The 25,007-nt window shown below is 40.5% G+C and overlaps 1 protein-coding gene across 4 annotated transcripts in view; it reads left to right on the forward strand.

The window, feature by feature from the left end:
* The window catches only part of TAF4B (TATA-box binding protein associated factor 4b), an 83,444-nt gene that overhangs the window by 44,399 nt on the left and 14,038 nt on the right, over positions 1 to 25,007 (forward strand). For all 4 annotated transcript variants that reach the window (XM_038129311.1, XM_038129310.1, XM_038129313.1 and 1 more), the window contains 6 exons: positions 399 to 534; positions 1,137 to 1,242; positions 6,230 to 6,399; positions 9,103 to 9,233; positions 13,554 to 13,679; positions 14,609 to 14,665. In XM_038129311.1, the coding sequence (XP_037985239.1) occupies positions 399 to 534; positions 1,137 to 1,242; positions 6,230 to 6,399; positions 9,103 to 9,233; positions 13,554 to 13,679; positions 14,609 to 14,665 (726 nt within the window). The remainder of the gene's footprint in view (positions 1 to 398; positions 535 to 1,136; positions 1,243 to 6,229; positions 6,400 to 9,102; positions 9,234 to 13,553; positions 13,680 to 14,608; positions 14,666 to 25,007) is intronic.

Below are 25,007 nucleotides of genomic sequence, written 5' to 3' on the forward strand. Positions count from 1 at the left end.
CTTTTTGACTAGGTGTTTGTGATACCTACCCTTTTGAAGTTACTGGCAGACTCACTCTTTAATAGTTAGCCTGCTGAGCGAGACTTAGGTAGAGGAAAGCCTCTCAGTGTAATGGCTTGTGTGATAATTAGTGACACTTGTCAGAGTCATCAGTAGAGAACAGGGGTGAAGTGTCTGTTAGAGCTCAGTGAATGAGCTTAAAGCTCACTACCACTTGTTAGGATTTCTTGACATGAAGTTTAAAAAAAAAAAAGGTGAGCATGCTGTTTGCTTTAAATTGAAAACTAGACAAGCGTACCTGCCCAGTGGCACTCCTGGCTAAATGGAAACATTGATACTGTTTACTTCTCTGTATTTTTAGCTCTTCTCACTGTTGGTATTGGATATTCCACTTCCAGGTAGTCCGGCAACCATCGGGAGCCATTGTCAAACAAGTATCCACGCTCCCACAGCCCTCAGTGCTCACCCTACAGACATCTGCTGAGAAGAAAATGCCACTGAATACCCTTGTTCAAACCAACCAGTTTCCTGCAGGTAAAGTGCAGGAACCTCTTTTATGGAGAAGGGGGAGGACTGCTGAGGTGTGGAAGTAAGTGTAGGCTGTTGGTAGATTGTAGGAGTGCAAGAAGGTGGCTGTCTGTCAGGGGCAACCAGTTCTGTGCATTAAGTTAAACATCTTTACTGTCTGGAGCTCTGATGAGAAAATCAATGTCACACCTACTTCTGGCACTTGTTAAGAGCGCATCAATCAAATATTTGTACTTGTTAAAATACTGTGACTGAGCTCCTTGCAGTGAACTTCCTCTAAGCTGATGATTTTGAGAGTTACTTCATGAGGCCTTGCTTTTTCTTTCAATGGGTTCAGGTTGATGCACAATAAGAGTTTGTCTCAGCCAGTGAGTTTTCACTGAAACATTTCCCTGGTCAGCACAGAAGGGGGGGTGTTTGCTGAGAGTGTGTGAAGCTTTGGGCTGTACAGAACTTGTAGAATGTAAGATTCTAGAGTGTCTAGTTTTCACATGAACCCAATTAGTTGTCACTGAGTCTGCAGTAGCCTTACCTAGAATAATGAGCTAACAAAACAGTTGTTTTAGCATTTTGCTTTCTACTACGGCATGTTCTTTGTTTGGTTTTAGGTTCCATTCTGAAGCAAATTACCTTGCCAAGAAATAAAATCCTGTCTCTTCAAGCATCTCCTGTTCAAAAAGTGAAAATGAAAGAGAATGGAGCAACATCCTTCAGGTAAAAATGAACAATATCAGAAGTTAAGTATAGAAAGGAACAAAAGGAAGAAACAAGTATAGAGGTGGGAATGGAGCCCAAATAATAGCAATTTTCTTCAGAAGCTTTTTTTCTGATACATATTTTTCATGTCACAATACTCCTGGGCAATGGGTAACCTTAAAACTTCTATGCAGATGTCAATTATTCTTAGTGTAAGAAAACTGTCCTGGTGAGGTTGGGTTTTGTGTCAGCTTTTCACTAACATGTTTTCCATCCTATGAATACAATTACTAATCTAGTTATCTTGTAGTAGTCTCTCAAGAGGATTAAAGCAGATAGAACCTCTGTTTTTTGCATATAGTCTGATAGCATTGAACTGTTATGTGGACTGGCTTGTAACCTGTCTAAAGCTCTGTGCTGCATTTCAGAATCTTTTATAAACTCCCTGTTCCTGTGTGTACGGTGAAAGTCTTGACTACATCTCTAATCATGATTTCTAACATGTTCTCTAGGCCTTTCGTTTGCAAGCGTGCTTAAAGCTTTTTGTTCTGGCAACTGATTAACTTTTCAAAGGCAGAAATTATTTTTGCAGGTATGAAGCGTGATGTTGGAATAGAGGTACAGATTGCCATAGGCATTATTAGTCTTACCACTTCAGGGCAAGTTTGACATTGAAAAAAAGCAGACATGATGACACCTCTATCTTGTTGACCAGTTGACTTATCATCTGTTGAAAGCTGCAGCTTTGAATGCACTGGTATAGACAGAAAGCTGCTGCTGTTTACAGTAACATACAGTATACACTGAACACTTAAAAATACAGTGGTTGCCAGAAGCTGAAATGAAAAGCTCATATTAAAGCAATAGCTCTGTTCATCTGCCTCAAGGTCTTATTAAATATACTTTAGAATGTAATGTGGGATGTAATTTTGGGTAGTGATGTTTAAAAAAAACCCCTTCATAAATATCATAATAAAAAAGCAACAATGAACAAACTCATACCCAAAAAAGAAAAAAAATTTCTGTGATCTTCCAAATGGAATATATTAGCTGTCTTACAGGAGAAATATGAATTCTTGTAAGTCGTTCCCTGAATTGTTATATTCATAGTTGTAGGAAAAAACTCTGCAACTCTGCTTTGACAATGTGATACAATAGAGATTTCTATTCTTGCTTTTGGATTGTGATCTTCAAAGTAGCATAAGTCCATGAGAATTTAGATAGGAAGTCTCTAATTCACCCTAAATTTTCTTTGTAGAGTCTCTTGTCTCTGAAGAATTTGTCTTTGGATGCACCCTTGATGTTTCTTCTATTCACTGCTATAATAAAACTTTCTTACCTGTGATCAGTCACCTGCTGATCATGTGTGAGGCGGAGAGAGGCACCATGGCCTGTTTTCAGGTTTTAAGATGAATTTGTTACAAGCAGAGAGTGTGTCTTGTACTTGATGTGATTATACGTGTGGCACTAACGAGAGTGCTGTTCCTGTGCACTCTCACTGCAGTGTGTCATTGAGCCTGACTCCCTCTGCCAATGTGTGACTAGGCTAGGTTAGGATTTCAGGACATTTACTCACTAAGCTGTACTTAATTAGCTGCAGTTTGACCTTGTCTGCACTTAAACATGCTGCTTTAGGTTGCCTGAGATAAGCAGTAGAAAGAGTGGTGATTTCCTGCCCCCCAAGCAAACAAACAGGAAAAAACCCAACAAAACACAAAGCATTCCAACCTTCTAAATGTTGTTTCAACTAAGCATTGCACCATGGCATGCCAAGAAATAGCCTGTTTTTGAAAAATCAAGATTTTTGTAAACAGATCTACACATTTCTGTAAAGTATGTGCTAGATCATTCTGGAAAAAAAAATCACATATTTCATCTTCAAATATTTGTTTTGAATTTATTCTGTTTAATAGAGTTGTTCTCCAAAGCATATGCAACTTTCTGGCTTGGCTGCAATTGTTCTGGCCTGGGTAGTTGTCAGGGATGGTGCACAGAGGTATCAGTGTGTCTTTCTAGTTTTCCCTTTGACTCTTGGATAAAATGGAGTAAATTAGGGGGATTCAGAAGACAAGTGCGGTCGTCAGGCACCAGAGGGTGCCACAGACTCACTTTTCAGGCAGCAGGCAAATTCATAGATGTGAGGTGCATCTGCATTGCTTGGGCTTCTTTTGCAGTGAATATCCAGTAGAAATGTCAGACCTGATTTTGTGTGGTGTATCGCTCAGAACTCTTTGAGTCCTGCTTTCCACCTTGTCCTAGTAAGCTTAAATCACTGGAAGCTTATAACATCTGGGTGAGTTTTTCCTGTTCATTTCTGAGTGTGACATGATCAAATGTAAAGAGTATTAAAGGAACTGGTGCAGAAAAGGGGCTTTATGGAGGGATTGCTGAAAGTGAAAACAAGTCATTATCCATCAGAAAAAAACACCTTTGTGTACATTCTGTAATTTTTAAATTTATCACCCTAGTAGAATGATTTCTACAGCTTACTCAAAGTACATGATACCTTACTTAAAATGATTGAAGTTTGTTTGAATAAATAAAAAAGAGTAGTAAAAAGTATGAACTTACAATGGCTTCTGAAACTTCCATTAATCTTCAGTGAGCACTTTTCTAAGGAATATAGTGGTCATTTCTTTGGGTTAAGTAAAATAAATGCAACAGTGTTTTCATATATTTCATCAATGCTTGACTTAATGCAAACTTGTGTCTCACAGTGAAAAAGTTAGAATTGGTACTGAAGAACAGTACAGATAGAGATGTCTGCTTGCATATAAACTCTTGTATGCTTGTACACACTAGAGAGACTATGTGCATGGAAATAATCAAGAAAATAGTAACCTGGTAAAGGCAGTTTCAAAGAAATGAAACTTCTCTACGTAGAAAAATTAATAGATGTACATTATAGAAGTTTATCTGTTCTTTGCTTGAGTGTTTTGAGTGTGTGGCAAAATAAAAGCAAAAATGATTTCCTGAAACTGCATGCTATGCTGTTGTACCTGGGATGCAAGCGTCCTTCCTGGGATTCCATAAACAGTTCCACTGGAGTAATGTCAGGTTCCATCACCGATAGCTTGTGATGTGTGTTCCTGGTGCTGGTTGTGCTGATTTTGTCAGTAGATATGTGGCAGTCGCTGTGCTTCAGTGGGATTCTTGTCTCTGCCATCAGCAAAGACTTCTCTGAAGTGGTAACTAAGAAGAGGAAAGTGGAATGTACTTGTGAAGATCAGTTAGCACTCAATTATCATCCCGTGAAGCTTCATTGACACGCCTGTTGAAGGTTCAGGGTCTCTGTTAGGCTGATAGAGCCTCAGTATACTCTGGAGTGCTCAGCTGCTGGTGGAGAAGGGGTGGGAGGAGGGAAGCTGTTCTAGCACTGTTGGCTTCAGCTTTAAGTTGTAGCTGTGGACATCTTAACTGTTCTGACAGTCCTGGGATTTAACGCTCTTCTTAGCATGATGGATTTGGGGCACAAGCCTGGTTGGCAAGCTATTGTGTCTAGTTAGACCTAAAGAACTGGAGCTGGCTTGAGAATCTGTTGAGTCTCCTTTTTCCTGAACACACACATACACGCACATACGCATATAGGAACTGCTAGCGCTGAGGGCACATGAATAGAAGGAGGGGTAGAAGAAGGCTGGACTCCTTTTCTGTCCGGGTCTCTCACTGGAAGTTGGCAGAAGAATTGTGCCATAGAAATATACTGAAACCCAAAGGAGAAAATGCATCTATAGTTTTAAGAAAAATATCCCAACATTTTCTTGTGTCTTTTGAGTATTGCTTAACCTCAACCCCAACTCATGTTCTAATAACTTTAGCTTCTGCCTCTAGTCAGTCAAGGGATAGCCTCCAAGAAATATGATTTCACCTTAGAAAGACAAATTCCTGGGTAACCCTTGTTCAAGAGTTATTGAGGCCACACAGTGTTTTCTGAAGGTGAACTTTATCAAACCTTGCCAGAGAATACTCTTCAAGAGGTGTGTGTTGGTTTTGTTTTCTGTGCTTTCCAAATAAAAAGATGTTCAGATTGAGTGATTTTATTTATCTGTCCTGGTACTATGGATGTCTGTTTTGGATTGGTCCTAAATCCCTGAAGCCACCATTAGGGGCTTTGTCACATTGTGAAGTAAAAATGCTTTCTCTTGATGGTCTGAACTCACTTGATAAAAACTTGTTTCACTGCTAAAGTAGTGCAAAACCTTTTCCCTATCAGATTCATTCAGTATTTTAACTTAAATGATCTCTAAAAAAAACATTAGGCTGAAGCACACGGGCTATTAAAGCTAGTCTGAATGCTGCTCACCCTAGCTGAGTTTTTATTTTGAGGGTATAGTCCAAAGCTGCTACATGAGAATCCAGCTAATGGTGTTACCAGCTGAAGCTCTGCTTCACAAGCAGTGGCATCTTCCCTGCTACATGCATAAGTATGGTAGGACTGATTCAAAATATGAGGTCTGGATTGGTTTTAGTAAGTAATCAAGGAGTGTTTGTATCCTGTGTTTTAAGGGGATTCACTAAAGAAAACCGAAGATCATGTCTGTGCTAATAAGCCTATGCTTTAAGCCTCAGTTTTCAAGATATGCATCTTGGTTAGAAAATGGGCTTGTTTATAGTCCAGTGAGTCAACATTCAACTTCATTCCACACTTGATTCTACCTGGTGAATTAGTTTTAGAACAAATTTCAGGCTGTGAGAGTGGTGGTGCAGGGTTAGGGGTTGTGGGAACTTTTAATCTGAGTTTAACTCAGCCCTAGGTTTCCAAGCTGTCTCAAAATTTCAGTTTCATATAAAGGATTTGCATGCCTAGCAACTGAGGCATTAGCCAAATTAATGTTGCAGAGGCACCTTGCAGAAGTGTGAGAGCTTTTAGGAGCTCCGTGTCCACACCCACACTGAACATCTGTTCTATACAGAAAATGTGAATGTGGCTGCTTGTTGATAGTTGAGACTTTTTCTTTGTGTCTATTCTAAACAAAGCATAAAATGTTGGTCTCCTCTTTTGTAGAGATGAAGATGACCTAAATGATGTGGCTTCTATGGCTGGGGTTAATCTCAGCGAGGAGAATGCCTGCATTTTGGCAGCAAACTCTGAGCTCATTGGTACAGTGATTCATTCTTGCGCAGATGAACCATTTCTGTCTTTGGAAGCTCTTCAGAGTAAGATCTTGAACATAGGTGAGAACAAAGCACACACAGCAGATATGTATGGATGCAGTGTTTCCTTGCCTCTTTCATCAGCCAGCCTCCAATCTTTGAAGAAGGACCTGGAACTATTATGATCTACCATCTCATGTGTTTCTGGCAAACAATACTGAGTTTTCACTTCCCCTTCTAGGGAAAGGAAACAACTGTCCTTTAAGGTTTTCATTATGAAAACAGTCTGAAACACAACCAGAAAAAAGAAACTGATGCCACTTTAGTACGTGAAAAGTGAGCAACTTTCTTACTTTTAAACTTAATGCAACTTAACAACCATAAAGGTGCTAGCATCAAAACACTTCAGTGTGCTTTTCTGTCTCAGCAGCTTCTAATTGGATGCATTACACTGACTTCCCTAACAGTTTTTGCATTCCTCTGCCTGTTCAGGTGTATGTACTCTATCAACTAACATTAGGAAGAAGTTTCAAACTTCCAGGACACGTAGAGCTGAGCTTTGTTTATCACTCCCTTCATGGAAAAAACTTTTGTTAATTTTATATAAAAGAGATGTTGAAGCTGTTTGTCTGTATAATGACTAATATTGTGGAATGTATGTTGAATGCCTGCGTTAGAGGAAGTTTCTAATGTAGATTTCATTTCTTTTGAGCAAAAATAATAAGTGTTGCTTAGTAATGTTGTATTATGTCAGAGCAGAGAGCATGCAATTGTGTAGCAGCACGCTGGCTGGTCCCACTCCTGTCAACAGCAAACTTGATGCTTGTTGCTCAGCTCCTTGCTCGTGCCCTCTGCCCAGTACTTGCTGTACTGGAACACTGAGTTTTACAGCTGAGCATCCAGTAAAGCCTGAATGTACAGTCACAATTCTGTCACAGTGGCTTAACCATGTGTTCACAAAGTCTTTCTGTTTCCACACACAAGTGGTTCTTAGTCCAGAGTGAGCAGCTAGCCTGTGACAAGCACTTAACCTGCAAGTGCTACCTGTGACCTTGCTGCTCCTGCCCCGGTCGGCCAGATGTGTAATCTCAAGCTGTATGTGGCATAGCAAATGCTGTGTTACTAGTGGCAAAGGGGAAATGCACATCAGACCTGGTGCCTAGAAGATGTTCTCAATGTTCACTAGAGGATTAATCAGTCATTCGTGGGAAGTGGATAGAAGGAAAAATAAAGAGCTCTGCAAAAACAGAGAAACAGAGAGAGTATATCTAGAATAATTTGCTGGTTGTGGGTGTAAAGACAGTGTGTTGAAAGATGGAAAATAGAAGCCTGGCTGTTTCATAGCTAGAATGGTGTTGTTCCAAATTAATAATAATAATAATAGCAATATCAATAATTCATGTCATAAATGATAAGTGCTTGTTTGCAAGGAAAGGAATGCTGCCAGGGAGTAGATAGAGCAATTCAGAAAGTTAACATGTCTGCTTTTGAACCGAGCCATCTTTGGATTAAGAAATGTGTGTGTAAGAAGGTCTTGAGGTTTGAGGGGATTTTGTCTTTGAGTTGGTGTTTCAGTAATCTGACAGTCTAGTGAGAAGCTGCAGAGGAAGTATTGAAAGGTGCTTGAGCAAAATGAGCTTTGCACTCAGTTAAGTTACAGGCCAGTGCTTACTGATCAAACAGGGGAGTGCTTTGATTGTATCTGGGAAAACATTCTAGGTTCTCCCTGCCTTGTGAGATTGTCATTCATTTTCAGTTACAGTAGCGAAAGCAAATGAAATAGGTGATTAGTTTTTTTACAGTGTGCTGTTTATCCATTCTTAACACTTCGCTTGGCAGTAAATACTGAAATGGGTTTTGAAGGCACACTGTATATTGCATCATAAAGTATTACAGCTGCTGTAAATGCAGTGTAGGGCAAGGAAAAGTGCTTCTGACAGGTACAACATATGAGGCACGTGGAACTGCTGCCTGCCGTGCCTACCAGGGAAAAGCCGCTGCCGCCCAGGTGTCTCGATGGAGCCGCGCTGAGTGATGGATGGTGTCAGCCATGGGAAGGCTTCTCCGTCGGCAGCCTGCAGCCGCGGGAAGGTCACAGAGGTGATGCCCAGCTCTGGGTGCAGGGCCAGCCCAGCCTTGCCTGGAGCTGTCACCAGCCTCGGTCGCAGCTGCTGAGATGCAGAGATTCAGCGGCAGCCTGAGAGGAAAGGTTGAAGGGATGGCAGGATGACCCCGGCTGGACTGGAATGCGCGCTGTCCGAGTGGCTGCTGTGGGTCTGTCTGCCCCGTGTCGGTCGGTCAAGGCAGTTTGGAGGGTCTCGTGTGCCTGGAGTGCGCTGCAAAACCCATTCCTGCTCGTCAAATAAATGTCATGAGTTGTTAACAAGCACAGTGTCAAGCAGGGCAAAATGTAATTCTGTATTTTTTTAATTACTGGAATTAACAGAATATGGCACTAATTTCTACAGCTACTGCTTCTCCCCCTCCCTGAACATGAAGCTTGATTTGTGTTCTTATTAACTTTGTCCTATAAATGACCTTGCAAGGAGAGTGGTTCTGGAGGCTAAGTGAAACAATGTCTATATTTTCTGAAGCTCCAGGCTAAGTTTTATTAATGTAATGTCTAAGATCTTTGAAGTTGTGACTTTACCAGGAAAATCATAATCTCCAAACCTTTATTCATAATGGGTATGACTTCCAGGGGGAACAGAATACCTGCTGTGCTAATTATTTCAATTATCAGCTACTACTAAAACACGTAATGGATTTTCTCTGCTTCCACAGGTAAAAGGCATGACATTATGGAACTTAACTCTGATGTTGTGAACTTGATCTCCCACGCTACACAGGAAAGATTACGAGGGCTCCTGGAAAAACTAACTGTAATTGCTCGGCACAGAGTATCAACCCACAAGGTAAACGAAATCATTAGCAAGTTCTGCGCAAAGTTTTCCTGCTTTGCAGCCTTGAAGGTAAACCTCTTCCAAGTGTGGGCACATCACAGGCAACATTTGTGCTCTCGTATCTACCAAAGGCTGGTTTTAGCTGTCTGGCCCAGCATATAACTGTTCCGTTTGACTTGTTGGACAGGTGCTCTTAAAACCCAGCATAAGACTAAATGCATGTGTTTCTTCTCTTCCATAGCAGTGGTTGCTGTTATACAAAGTCTCTTACATGGTAAATGGAAAGCTGACTTTGAATGCTCTTATTGGTGGGTTGATTAGGGACTTGAGATTTCCTTATGCATTTACTGTTGGTGGAATTGCAGTCAGTATTGGCTCAGTAAAAAGCCTTGGGAAACTGAATTGATTCTTTTGCTTTTAGAAAGTGCTCCATGAAGGCAGAGGCCCTTTTCATCTTAAGTCTTTTTTTCAGCTTCATTCAATATAAAGTATATTGTGTCCCAGTGAGCTAGTATCCCTTAAGATGCTTGTATGGTGCAAATGGCAAGTGATAATTTACTGGCCAAACCAGCTCTTTCTTTTTTTTTTTCTTTTGTCATTCAATAGCAATTCCTTTTTGCTCAGGTTGAGTTTTTTTACAAGAACTTTATACTTAATGAAATTTACAAGAGCAACCAACGGATGGAATAGGATTTATTTTTGTACTAATCACTTTTTATAGGCTTTTCAGCATGGAGCAGCAATAGTAAAGAGGAGCAACTATTTGGAAACTTCTGAGTATTTATGTTGTTTTCTGGAGCAGTAGGAGTATTCTGTTCCTTCCCAGAAAAAGATGTAATAGAAAAGAAAATCAATACAGAACAAGTACAGAGTTTTGTATGAAAAGACTTCAGAAACCTGCACTTGTTGTGTTGTGTTGTTTTCTCCAAACTGGGAGGTACAATTGAGCTTGTGAGCAAAAGTGAGGAGGAAGCTGAAGTCCAGAGTAACCAGTAGGACATAGTGTCTTCCAGACACCAAGAACAGAAGGAAATGGTTTTGGACAGTAGGCTGGATAGGGCTAGTTTCTTTCTCATTGAACTAAAGCAATAGAAAAACAGGTTTTTGTCTGATTGAATTGCCAGAAGCAATGATAAGATTATAAGATTGCAATAAGCTGGCTTTCTTTTCCTCTTTTCTCAAAAGCAAAACAAACAAAAAAATCAAAAGTAACGGGCACAGTAGTCTTAGAGGCACAGATACCCTCTTTTGTTAGGAGGATGGTATTACGTGACAGAGGACTGTCCTGCAGGATTACCTTTGTGAGCAATGCTGTTGTGAGAGATGCTGACAGGCTTTTAGGAATCTAAAGCTCAAGAAGAGAACACTGCAGGGTGCTGGAGTCCCGTTATGTATTAATATAGGTATTTATACAGCCCTGTATTCCATCTGCCCTGGTGCTTACCCCCGTTCTCTTTTCCCTCATGGCTTTTGATTGGTACCCCTGCACGATGTGGGCTTCATCTATGTCAGATAAATTCTCAGAGTCTTTCCAGGAGAGTTGGGTGGTTGCTCCATCAGGGGTTTTGTACTGGCCTATCTTCATTACGAAAAGACAGTTGTAGGAGTTAGTTGTGGTGAAACCAAAGTAACTATTGTTAGGGTGGGAGTTGGTGTAAAAAGGCTTGTAAATCATGGAATCATAGTCCGGAAACTCTTCTTCCCAGTTTGCTCATCTCATGCCTAGCAGCTTTCATTTGATAGATAGCCCTGCAGAGGGAGTAAATTGCCAGGGTAAAAACTTCATGCTATGCCATCATGTAGACTTGTCAACTTTAGTCCTTTTTTGTTAAATTTAAGAAAATAAATTAAAATTGGAAGTCACTGACTTCATTGGGATAAAACTATGATGGTGGTCTCTTTATGTGAAGTAGGAATAGCCTTTCAGATGGTTGGGAGCTGCTTTCTGTGATGCAGCTCTTGTTGCACTGCTCGTATAGAGCCTTTGGAAAACCATAAAGGGAAAAGGGTTTTTATGTGGATTCATCCCAGCATGAAACAGCTGCCATGCTCCTGTGGTTGGGGGCCCTGAGCTCAAGGCTCCAAGAGGCATGGTGTGGTGCTGAGCTATAAATGATGCTCCACGAAAACATTTTCCCCTCATGCAGTAGCACTGAAATGCCACAACACTAAACTGCAGTATCTGTAGGGCCATGGGATGTGGGTGATAATGCTTCATCATAACAGCACTGGCTACAAGTCATGAACAGGGGCACAATGTAATGTTTTCCATCTCAGCAATTCCCTGCTAAAGACCACAGAGAAGTTCGTTGAGTAGGACAAAATATAACTGCAGGTGTTCCTCTTTTGAAAATTCCTGAAATAAGCTATTTTAAAACAGGTGATGAGCTGAAATACTGTTACAGATGCACCTATTTCTTGTCCCATATAAGCTCATGGTAGTGCATTGGGGAGCTTCTGCTTGAGAGACTTAGATTGCTTGTTGGTATAGGGTCATGGATTTGTCTTAAAATGTGTAAAATACCTGGCTATTCCAAAGCAAAACACTTCTAAACTTTGGAAAAAATAATCTTCTGGTACTACAGCTTTCTTCTTTGTCCTTTTAAAAGGATTGTGGCATGGTGGTGGATTATTATAAACTGCTGCTTCGGAACAAGTTGTACTGATGTACTGAGAGTGACTCAGAAATAGCTTATGCTTTGTGGGGAGTGGTTAAAAAAGACTTGAGCAGTGACAGAAGTGGAGGGGAAAAGGTTTGTTGGACTTTCTTGCAGAGCCACAGACACTGCTTGGGGAAGTCTCTGGATGCAGCATATGGTGTGTTTTGAGCCACAGTTGGTAATATGTGACAATGAGGTGGCTCATTGAAAAGGACCAAGCCTAATACCAGAAAAGGGACGGATTTCATGCTCTGACTCAGTTGTGAAAAGTCAGATCAGGAGACAACAGTGCTCCACAAGAAAACTTTTACTTTCCTTCCATCTTTTCGTAGTGTACAACTGGGTGTGAGAAGAGTCTGAGTATAGTATCCTTGAAAACTGAAAATTGAGTAACTGAAGTCATGGATAGTCCATACTTAATATATAAGCCTGCCTAAAATACAGCTGTAAAATATCCCGTGCTTCTTTTAGAATAGTTGTATGTCAGAATTGTTTCATTACAATGTGCGACTGGTGTAAGATAGAACGAAGAGTCACTGAAAGTACATGGCGGTTTTGGCTGATAAATGCCCCGGGATAAATTTCTCAGGAAAAAAAAAAACAAGTTCACAAAGTAACAGAGAAAGAAGACAGCTGTAGGACGTGCACTAAAAAGTGGTACAAACAGGTGGCACAGACATGCCTCATCTAGAATGGGCTCCTTGTCTCGTGTTGCCTGATTGCCATCTGGTCAACGCATGGCTCAAGAAGTCTGTCTTTGGAAAAGCAGAGTAGTAAAACCAAGCTTTTCATTGCCAGTTCTCCATGTTTTGGATCTTTTCTTTCTCTGCCTTTCTGAGCTAACGTAAATGTCAACTCAGGCTTGTCCGTGGGGGCAAAAATAGAATGTAAAATAAACTGCTGATTGCTATTCTTGAGACCAAAAGGACCTCAGTCCTATTTCAATGCCTGTGTGTCCAGTGATTGTTGGACTAAAACTAATCATTAGTATTCACCAGCCCAGCTTTGTACAGGTGGCTGGACCAGATGACTTCCCTAGGTTACCTTTCAACATAAGCTATCCTGGGACTTGAAAGATTCACTGAGGCAAAAAAATGTGTATTCTTAAAGCTATAATGAACCATATATATTATATTTCATCTTCTTCACCCCTAAGATTTGTTATAACTGGTTCTAGAGCACCCCTCCAATACATAAATCATCTTTTTGGAAATACCAGGTGATGCTTGTTTCAACTTCTGCATTAAATGGCTGAATCTAGAACACAAAGTGCTAGAAATTTATGATGTTAAATTCTCATTTTTTTCCTCTTCAAATGAGAAATTTTTACAATTCCTTTACAATTCCTTTTTCTTTCCTGACATGTTTACTGGATAATAAGTTTGTGGTTTAAAACAAAATTTCTTTAGTCTAAGGTTAGGGAAAACTTCTGTTATTATAGTCAGTATAGACTGGATGTTGTTAATGTCACTTGTTCAATAATCTCTTACTAGTCACAGACACCTGGAAAGATGCTTTAGTGGAGAGGAGACATGTAAATGACTACCTACCACCTGACATCTTTATAAAACAGCCCAAACTTTTCAGCTTTGAAAAATAGTGTTGTTCTTCTCATAATGTTCCCATTAGGTTTGTGAGCTCCTGGTTGTCTATAACAAAGTTCTTTTTTCAGGGGAGTGATAAGTACATCGTATGTAGTGACACCAGAGCACAACTGAGATTTCTTGAGAAGCTCGATCACCTAGAAAAGCAGAGAAGAGATGAAGAGGAACGTGAAATGTTGCTTCGAGCAGCCAAGGTAAGATTCTAGATTAGTGACCATCTTCAGGTTTCTCCTTCTTCTGTTTTAAAAATAGTAACCATTAATTCTGTCACTGAAAATATGTAATGTTTAGGACAATTTGGGGTAAACAAAAAAGGATTTAACCTATTTACATTTTTCAAAAGTCCACAAGAGTTCTTTGAAATGTGTGGTGGAGAGAACTACTTTTTTGAGATTATTTCTACTGGTCAAAATGAAGTAAAAATCTATAAATGTCCTTCTTGTATCTCTTTTTGCCTCTGAAACAGAAGCCTGGTGAGATCCACCACCCTTGCAGGTGTATTTGTTTTCTGTAGTCAAGTTCAGAGGGCTAGCCTTGGAGCTGGTACCATAGCATCCATGAACTCCTCATGGAGCTGTTGCTAGTACAGAATAAGTTTCTTCTCTCTTTCTTCCCCTCAGGAAGAGGAGGAAAAAAAGCCTGCAACAGTAGCTGTTGCTTCATCAGCTGTGACTTAACCATCTTCTGTTGATTCTTTTCTTTTGGTTTTGTTTCAAGCTGAATTCTGGAGCCACTTGGGTGGAAGCCTAATCTAGAATTGAACGGACGGTGTTGTGCTTGCATGAATAGAACTCCCTTTCTTTCCTGTACTTCCTGTCCTTTTTAAGTGTCTGCTGCTGACATGAACAACATCATGCCTAGACTGGACCTGACTGACAGTGTTAGCATCATTTTCAGCCTAATCTTGCCTCTGGCTAGAGCAAAGGCAGCCGGCCCAGATGAGGAGAGGAGTGCACGTATCTGCGTGGAGGGGGATGGAAGCCAGTCTGGATTGAGGCATTCAGCCCTGGAGCTAAATCTTTCAGTCACCAGAGAAAACTGTCATTTATTAAATATTTAACAGATAGGATGATGTTTGGACGCCAGTAATTTCTATTCAGTCTTTTTCTTCTTCCTTTGGTAGAGCCGTTCCAATAAAGAAGATCCAGAGCAACTGCGGTTAAAGCAGAAAGCGAAAGAGGTAGGAGTTTCCAGTTACCATGCTTGCCTTTGTGTGTTGAGAGAAGGTTGGCAGCCCTGTCCTGGCAATTAGGTCAGGGTTTATTTTGCTGCTGCATACCATTTGCAGAGGCCTTGGGGAAGGACAGGAACTGCCACAGGCAAGGGCAGTGCTTCAAATGAGGTCAATGAATTATGAGCTCTCTTTTTTTAACATTTTATTTTTGCAGTTTCAGTCCTGTCTCGAAACAGTCCTTTGTAAACTGCAGCAGTACACTTGGTAGGAATATAATGTGGGATTAGAAAAAAAAAAAAAAGAAACTTTGAGATTTAGCATCTGGGACTGTACAATAGGCTACATTTTTCCAGGGTAATTGTTCGTTTTGTAAATCTGATACTGCTTATAATTCTTTGGCTGGGAGGCGGTACTGGGATTTAGTTTTAAATGGAAAACGCCTCTGGCTTTTAATTTTCTGGGCCCAGCAGTTTTCTGTTCTGGAATGGAGCCCTTGTTTCACACAGTTCATGTTTAGCTGCAGGGGTTTTAGTTTATAGCTTAGACTGGTTAAGCTTTTACTCCCAGAGGCCTCTGCATAGCAACTGTAGAAATCAACAAATAAGTTCATTTATGTCTGCAGCCTCCTCTCAGTAGCTGACTTTTTACATTTCCCAATATCCATTTCCTGACTTTTCTAGCCTGAGAGAAAAAAGCTCCACTAATTGGAGCTTATTTTAATTGAGCCTTAATATTGGATCTCACTGGAGTTGCCCCCAGAGCTACTGGGAACAGAATGAAATGAAAGTACCCAAGGTTGAAGATGTGTGTGCGTGTGTATGTGTGTGTGAAATTTTTCACTTGACCTACAGATTCTTGTCCCTGCTGAATAAATCATCAAGCCTGTTCACATTTCTGATTAAGGATCTGACAGCAGACGATAATAAAGACAATTGAGGTGTGAGACGTGTGATACGGAGCTGAAGAAATTGGTTTCTATAGTTACTTGACTGATTTCATGCAATTTTTAAGGATCTTTGTGCTAAATGAGAGTGATTTTCTGAGCAACCTTTTTCCTTAACTGTGCCTCTTGAACTATGAAATTTGTTGTTGCTTAACATTGCTGCACTTGGCTCCTAGGTGCCAGCAGCAGCAGCAGGTTATTTATGAATGCTTTAAAGGCCCTTATTGTTTGGATTAATGTAGGAGCCCAGGCAAAACAAATGGAAATCCAGTAAAATACTATTTGAATCAATGCTCTGGATTTGCAACATAGTAGACGAAATTTGTAAAATGAGAAAGAAGGAACTTGCTTTACTATCTATCTTTTAATTCTTTGTTTCTGCTTACAACTCTTTCTTCGTTGCTACAATCTGTGAGTACAAAGTTGCCCTAAAGCCCTTCCCAGTTTGCCGCTAGTGCCACCAGGATCAACAATCAGTGGGTGATGCTAATCTGTCCTGTTTTGTAGGTGACTTTACCTCTGCATCATCTGATCGTTTCTAGATGTACTTTCTTTTAATAAAGACTGCAAAGTAATTCATTTATGCAGCTTCTTTTCTCTTGTTTTCTGAACAATAATGTGTAAAAGCATTAAAAGTATTCTGTGGTTTGCATATTTAGAACACAAAGAAGGTTAGATTAGATTCAGTGATATTTTTCATGAGATCTCTTTTAAAAAGTGGTATGGTGATGGACAAAAAAATGAGCCAACAGAGCAGGGAGGGCATATAAGTTTAGTGCTTGGTGTTCTAGTATGTCTTGAGTTCCCCTCCTTCAGTGCACCTCATCTTGTGCCAGACTAACACAACCTGCATCACTCTTTGTCCTGTGTGTTTCTCCACGCTGTGCTGCTCCCAGAATGACAGTCTCCAACTGCTCCACCAAAAGAAGAGGAGGCAGATGTGCCTCTTGGGGTGACACAGAGCTTTGTGTTGGTATTCACTTGCCCTCTGTCCTGCTGCTTTGTTCTCCAGAGAATGAGGCAGCCAGAAGCTTCTCCAAGCTTTACACAGAGAATGGGGATGCCCACCTTCTGTGCCAATGGTGCTTTTTCATCTGGGACCATCTCAAGATGGAGAGTGGAAATTGAGAGCAAATGCAGCTGGAAAAAATTAGCATTTTATTGACAGTTTGGAGAAAACTGGTCAGCACACATTTGCATTGAAAAAATGCAAGCATGAATAGGACTGGAATAAGAGCAAAATAAAAATCAACAAATATCCCAAGACTAAAACTGCTAACAGAGAAGCATGGTGTACAGTGGTATGAAGGCTTGAAATGGCTTAACCTTGTCTGTCTGTCTTGCCATGTTGTGGTTATAGTCTGCTCCTAAGGAACCAGACTTGGAAGCTTTGATGCCTCTGTCAGCTGCAATCAGATCTTTTCCAGGTCACTCCAGTCAAGTATCTACTGGAAAGCCTCATCTTATTGTCTGCTTATAGTTCTTTAAGAATTAATATGGACCTGCCTTCCTCAAAGCTGTCTTTTGTATGTTGATGGTGACCCCCTGGGAGAAGGAAGAGAGTGTGGAGTAATGGCACTGTAGCATGTTCTAAAGCAAAGTTTCCCAAAATGCAGGGTGTACATCCGGACAATGAATACTTATAAATCCAGGATGTGGTGTCATCCAGTAGCTGGAAGCAACATCTTAACATTGCTGGAAGTACATCCAGAGACTCTGCAGTGGATTCTTTTATCCAAAAGGCTATACATAATTGCTGTGACCTTTTCATCCTTTTTTGCATGACCTATTGCCTCAAATTTCCCCTATGCCAAGTCATTTACTTTCCTATATTCTTAGCCTATGTAGCTTGCCATGAATTAAGTCTGTATTTATTTCCCTCTTTCACCTGTTTCAGCAGATTTTAATACCTATGGAAAGTGCACATTCCTTCTGAGACAGCTGCAAAGCTTGCCCCAAGCTGCTGCTTTGTGCACTCAAGAATTTTGTGCTTGCTCTCCTCACGGACCAGCTCTTTGTGCAGTGGCGTTCCTGCAGTCTGGGTAAATTACCCCTGTTTTTCATTCTGCTTTATCTGCCTCTTCAAGCTGAGAGGATGCAGTCCTCTCATTGTCCGTGATGTTTGCACTATTAAGCCCTGACTTTTTTTAGGTGGTTTCTGCTATTTCCTGTTCTACTTTCCACAGTGCTTCCAGTTACAAAGAAAATGTTCAGTCAGTGTGATTCTTGTTGCTGTATTTATAGTTTATCTGTGGCTTCTTCCCCTTTCCTGAAATGAGCTTTCCTAAATTGAGTAGGTGTTGGGTACTGGCAAATGTGCAAACCAGCCATATGAACAGTTCATCGCAGAAGACCTGTAAAAATGTCAGTATAAAACATTGTGTACTATAATTCTAAATAAAAACTCTGATCCCTTAGAATTGTTTCATTTGGAAAAGACCTCTAAGATCACTGAGCCCAGCTGTTAACCCAGCACTGCCAATCACTAAACCGTGATTGGGCCATCACTAAACTGTGTTCCTAAGTGCCACATCTAAATATTTTTTAGATCCTTCCACGGATGGTGCCTCAACTACTTCCTAGGACAGCCTGTTCAAATGCTTGGCAACCCTTTTGGTGAAGGAATTTTTCCCAGTTTCTTTGTACTCCTGTCCATCCTCTTCAAAAGTGAGTGCTTTTGTACTACAGCTTCAGGAAGCTTAAGGCTGAGCCTGGGCAGGCCTCTCAGAATGTATCTGGGCAAGATACCTGCTTGGGGTTGAGCAGGTGAAGAGGTATTTTACTGAGAGCATCTTTGCTTATTTCCATAGTAGCCACCTTTTTCCCTGCTCTTACCTTGTGTCACCTCGCGGCGTCTGTCAGTGCATAAAGGGGAGCAGCTGCATCTTGAGCTAGGGGAGCCGTGTGTGGAACAAGCCCCTGAGGGACAGCAGATTTGCCTGCCTCATTCTTTGCTCTCTCAGCAGCTCTGTTCACTTGGGACTGCACAGATCTTCCCATTCCTTGTCCTGCCTGCTCGACACACTCATGCATTTTTTGATACATACAAGATGGCAGTAGATGAGATGCTGAGAAAATTCAATACCTTTAGTATCAACTGACTGGGAGGAAAATGGCAAACCCTAGGGTTTTTGTAGAGACAAAACAACCCCCTTAGAAAATATCAAACAAAGAGCCAGCATGATTCCATGCATTCTTGCTCTTACATAGTAATGACTGAATTTTAGTTGTTCTCTAGTATCTTTTCAACAGTTACCATCTTTTTTTTCCTGTTTCATATAACCTAACTCCCTTATTTCCTCTCACACTCTCAGGTAACAAGTTACTGTAACTTGATTCTTTGCTGCTTGCCCTACCAACTTCAACTCCCATTTTCAAGCTGTTTGTTTTCTTTTTCCTCTTCTGCTGCGTCTCTATCTAATCTTCCAGACCAAATGGTTCAAATTATTTAAGACCACTCTTGTGGCAGGGCAAAACTTAGCCATAACCTCTCAAGCAAGTATAGGTTGCTGCAAACAAAACAAGACCTCATTGTTATCAATTGGCTTTTTTTATGAGCCTTCTGTGGCAGCCTAAGAGCTTCTGCCTAATTACCTGATTTATATTATCATTATTGTTCTGTACTGTTTCTTACCTGCTTCTGTATGTTTTGAAAAACAAAAAAAACCATGAAAATCAAAGAGCCATAAATTTCATTAGCTGCATTGTAGCCTTACAAATTGCAAAGGGCAATCATCAGAGATTTGGTGTGTTACAAGTCTTGTTGAAATTCAGGAACAGAAATTCCATAACGTGTTAGATTATTGGGCAAGCTACAAAGCAAACCAAATGCCTGTTTGTGACAGTCATATTCAAAGGAATGTAAGAAAAGAGCAGCTGAGACACTGCATCTAATACCCTAAATCCATCTGCCTGAAAGATGGCAACAACTATCTTCAGTCAAAAACAGCCCTCCCACAAAACTCCATTAAGCATATTCTTGGATTTGCAAATAGCCTTTTCTCAGTTTGTCTCAGAGACAGAGAATGAATATATAACTGGTTGTAAGTATGGCCTTGGGTAAAAAAATTTGCTAATAAGAGGAAACTTTAGGGCTGAAAGTACAAAAGGAAAATTATAATGAAGATCCAGAGAGTTATCTGCCAGGAAAAGTTGGGTGGACTGTATGATGAGATGGACAAACCTGCTTGCTGATGGTCATTGAACAGTCTTCTCCTCAGTGATAGCATCTGAAACAAAACCTGTGGAATATGTTGCATTGGTGTGGGGTGCTGTAGTCTGTTTCTTGTCCTTGCAGCAAAATTAGCCTGAGCAGTGTCTGAAAGCACATAGAGAGCTTGATGGTGGATGCTGGACGCCCAAGAACTTCCCTGGGCCTCCAAATAAGGCAAGCTGATGGGACTGCACAGGGGAAATCATGTTCCAAGTGTCCTAGAAAACACAGAAATATATCAATAATGGTTAAGCAAACCAAAAAAACTGGTAAAAGGAAATACACACTCCAACACATAGGAAATTATTACCAAGAGTGGGCAGAATAAGGGGTCAGGAAGTTACTGTGCCCTGGATTTTTTCCTCGTGTGGAGTTAATTATATATTAGGAAACATCAACTCAAAATACCAATTTTTTTTCCCTCCTCCTATGGGTAGATTACTTCATGGGTATCCTGAAAAAATGTTCTGTTGTTCTCCAAAACATTTAATTGCACCCTTTTAGACAGGCAGAGCACCTGGTCTTGGGGCGCACAGCCACGGTAGGGCCTGTCCTGCCACTGAAGCAGGTGTGTGGGATATTAACCTGAAAGACATCTACAGTACTAAATACAGCTCTGTTATAAGTCAGGGCTGCATTTCAAACCAGTGCATGCTATTCTGCCTTTCTGCTGTTAAATCTAAATTACAACAGAGGGAAAAGTCAGTGGAAACTAATTGTATGGCTAATTAAAACAGTTTGAAAGGAAGCAATTGCAAGAAGAGAAATTGCATTATAGGCAAGAGGAGAGGATGGTAAATGTTTAAATATGCAGCCTCCAAGTGTCAGTTTTCCTCAGAGAATGTCCCCCATATGAGAAGTCTGCTATTCAGCCGCGTTCAACCTGTAGGGCAGAAAATTTTGTATAGGAAAGGTAGAGGCTGGAGGCAGTAATGCTCATTGAGCTTTATGACAACCAGTGTGAGAGGCTTGGGATTGAAAGCAGATTTTAAGGTTTATTTTTCATTTTCTTCTCAAGTTCCTTAAAATGCTTAAAGGGAATGTGAAAAAAATTGCAGTTCTTTCTTTCAAAGACAATGAAGAGAGAAGTGACTGAGAGCAGTAGACAACTTTCAAAGCACTAAACAGAGGACATAATGAAACCCAGTGAAACCTTGCTCAAAAAAGCTGGTCAGAAAGAGAGAATGGATACAAAAAAGAGAAAAGTCATTTCAGTGGGATAAGTGGACCCATTAAAAAGGTACCTCAGTATTTAGTTCTTTAAAAATACACAGTAAGTGGCAATTAAAGGCTTAGATAGGTCCTGAGGTTTCTCTTTCACAGATGCGAGCTAGAAAAGGTAGACATTGAAATTTGGTCACAGTTTCTTTGACTGACTTTGACTTTCATTATTTGTTAATTTATTGTTTAGTTTCTTTATTGAGGAAGCTGATAGGATTGGAGCTTCTGTCTCTTTTTTATGCCTATATTCCTTTCCTCCCCCCCCCACCCCAAGTCTTATAAAAATTCTTGTTCATCTACTTTAGTGCTTTTATTACTCCTGATGTACTTATTGCTGGATAGCACACATAACCCTTAGGCATACATTAAGTTGTCTTCAGCCTTCCCTGGTTTCCTTTCCTGCCAGTTCTTCTGTTAGTTTAAATATTTATTTAATCTGTCCTGTACTCAATCTGCCTGTAATGTCATATGTGGAGACATCCCCACTTTTTACTTAATATTAAACCCAGTATCTTGTACATGTACTTTTAAGTCTTTCTCTTATATTAATTATAACCAAGTCCAGAATTGTGGTGTTTAGCCACATCTGTCTGCCAGCATTTTTTCTGAGTTCGTTTACATCCATGGGGCTGTATTTATTTGTTATTGCATTGCCAAGACAATTTTTTGACTTTTTTTTTTTTTCCCCAGGCATAAGTTCCTAGCGTTCAAATGAAGAAAGATTTCTTTTCTCTGCTCCTCAGATTTGTTTCCTGGTGCTTTGTATATTGAAGTGCCTGCAGAAGCAGACAGTGGTATGAATTTCTCATGCCAGCACAAGGCTGGCATGTCATCTGCTGGACAAGGGCCGCCTGTCTGGCTTTTCTTTAACATCAGTCCTGTACTGCTCTGTGAGCCCTGGCTAACACAGGTGATCTCATCTCTACCTGTAGAAAAACCTTCCCTGGTAAAACCATGAGGTTTTGAGGATCTAGAGAGCAGATGTTTCATGTACTTTGTCCTCTATGAAAGCTTATATCAAATATCTGAATCCTGTCCTGGGGACTTTGTGACCAGACACAAAGACTTTAATCTACTCTTCTTGCAAGGTGAACTTGTATTCAGCTAGATAACATTCCTTTTTTCCCCACCTTTGATAATACAGCCACCCTCTGCTGTACACATCATGGATTAGCTGCTGTGAATTACTTGACTTTATTTGTAGCAGTGTATACTTTTCATCAGTTGTGTTTAAGTGATTCTTTCTCTTTAGGGAAAGCATCGAGATTTGCATAACTTGCATTATTGAGGCTCTGATAAGGCAGGCAACCACATTATCATGTACTTCATAACCAAAAGAGTTTAAAACCAATCTGCAGTATTGCTTTAAGTAAAAGTTTCAGCATCTCATAGCTGAAGTACTTCTTGTCTTCTTATACAACTTGAAAATTATTTTTTAATATTAAAGTGCCTCAAAAATGTCATTGGTGTAACAGTAAAAATAGATTTTGCGTATTTTCTGAAATGTGGTGTATGAGACGTGAGAGAGTTTCTGTGAGCAGGAAAAAAATACTTTTCTCAGAGGATTGAGTGAAGAACAGAGAGGTCAATTTTAAAACCTTTCATTTTGTGTGATTACAGCCATGCTGCAAATGCCATTTCACTATAAGGAAGGACTTTAAAACGTACCTTATTTCCTGATTTCTGCTGCAGGTCAGATTAACTAAAATGGTTATTGTGTCACCCTAGAGATTCCTGCTTGCTGCAAGATCAGACTTTAAACCCTATTTTTATTATTAAAAAGGCCAGCAGCAACAAAGACTATTCTACAAGTTCTGATACGTTTTCATAGCAATTTGATCTTTATACAGAGGTTTTTAGAGCTCTTTGTACTGCAATTCTTAGCATATGTGAAATCGGAAAGGGAGGGAAGGAAGCATGAACATTCATTTGCCACTTGCCTGGAACCCATCCCTCTTATTGCCCTTCTTGGGGAATGAATTTTGAATAGAGCATGTGTTGGGTTCTTGTGTTGTGATGGAAGAGCAGCATCTTTCAGCAGAGGAAGTAGGTCAGGTTGAGGGGCAGCCTGCTAGTTTGGGGGTCCAACGTATGGTGCAGCTCCCCCCTGCTCTTCTGGAATTGCCATCACACACTTCAGTGTTCAAGGAAGAAGATCAATCTCTTGTCAAGATGAGTATGGTGGTATGATTTCACCTGGGTGTCACAGTTCTCTTTGTATCCTACCATACTCAAAGACACCAGTGTTAATAAAACTGACCTCTACAAGGAAACCATGCAGCTTCTCTATGTTATATTTTAATAAAGTGTATGTACTACTTTTACTGCCCCTTATGCAGTGATCTTTCTTCCCTAACTTATGTGCTACAAAACTAACCATTAAAGAAAGATTTGACTCCACACAGTCACCTCTTGCTCTTTCCTAATCTTGTTTAGGAAAATCTGGCAGTAGTTAGCCAGCCAGTATCCTCGGATATCCCTTGACATTATCTGCCTGTCTTCTCCTTATCCTGTGCTTTTAACTGCTCACACAATGTTTAGATACTTAATCTGCAATTTTTAATGGAACAAAACTTGATGAAAAGATGATTTTGCTGGCTTCAGCAGGGTAATTTGGATGCCTGCCCATATCGCTTAATGGGGATCTGTTGAGTCCATTATAGAAATTGAGTGTTTAAATTCATTTGTCTTAATTATGTTCTCAGAAAAATCCCTGAGATGTGCAGAATGCAACAAGATTATGATTTTTTTTTCTTCTTTTGCTCCAAATCTCTGGTGAGATTCTTTATGATTTGAAAAGTCCTTTGACTAGCTAGGAGGTGGAAAATGTATTGGAGAGAGCAGATGTTTGTAATGATGTGTGATTCCAGCATTGTCTTGGGAACTTGCCTGGTCAAAGATGCATCAGTTCTGTTTCTAGAAAGCACATCTTTTTTTATACAGTCTCCCAAGTGTCATCCTCTCCTTTGTTACCTCTGCCAGCACTGCCCTCCAGCAGCATTGCTCCCTCCTGCAGTGTGCCTATGCCAGCAGCACGCTTGGTCGATAGAATTCCATGGTGACAGTGCCAAGGCACTGCCCAGTCCTCAACCAGAGCAGCATCCTGATGCTCCACCATGAGAGCCTCAACTTGCCCAGTGCCCTCCACCCCATGCTGATGCCAACCCAAAACCCTCTTGGTATTTAATTCATAGCTCTGCCTTTTGTCCTTTCACTTGACCACGGCTGCCCATCAACAGCAGCTGTAAAAAGGAGAGAGGGTCTTATTTCAATGCTGCTTCAAGCCAGAGGTGTTCAGCAACCACACATTTTTGACAAGTCTAACTGCAGTAATGCTGTTTGGTGTGTGTTTTGTAGGGTTGAGAGGGAAAGGGGATGTGTTTTCCAGTGGTTCCAAGGGATGGAAGCACATGGTTAGACTAATAAAGGCTTTTGGTTTGTTTTGCTTTGTCTTAAGTGTAATGGTTTTAAAAGTTGTTTTACTTTGAGTGTAATGGTTCCTTAAATGAAAGCAAATCATCTTTCCCCTTCTGGTTTTCTTTTTCACTGGAGCCTTTAGGAGTTTAATCTTTCCCCAGAGTGGTACAGTGTGCATGGCATGTTGCAAAGCCCCTTCTCATGGCAAGAAGACTGTGGTGTACATGTGACCATTGTAATGACTGGACTACACTGCTGGCAGGAAGGAGCGCTTTACTTCTGAAGGGATGCTCCATAGCTGTTTGTAAGGTTGGGTGGCTCCAGGTGTTGGGGGCCTGGGCAGCTGAGGCTGGACCTCAGCACCTGCCTCTGCCAAAAATCTCAGCATTTTATTGCTGAGATTTAACGCTTATTCTAAGCATTTTATTGCTCCTGCCTCAATCTTTCACAGTTTGCGAAGTTTCAAATTTTTCTTTTAATTTATTTATAATTACTTTCCCCCATCTTTTATGGGCTGGAGTGTGTTACTGAATATAAAGATATGAGATTTAATC

The sequence above is a fragment of the Motacilla alba genome, chromosome 2 (genome assembly GCF_015832195.1).
Source record: "Motacilla alba alba isolate MOTALB_02 chromosome 2, Motacilla_alba_V1.0_pri, whole genome shotgun sequence".
Classification (NCBI taxonomy): domain Eukaryota; kingdom Metazoa; phylum Chordata; class Aves; order Passeriformes; family Motacillidae; genus Motacilla; species Motacilla alba.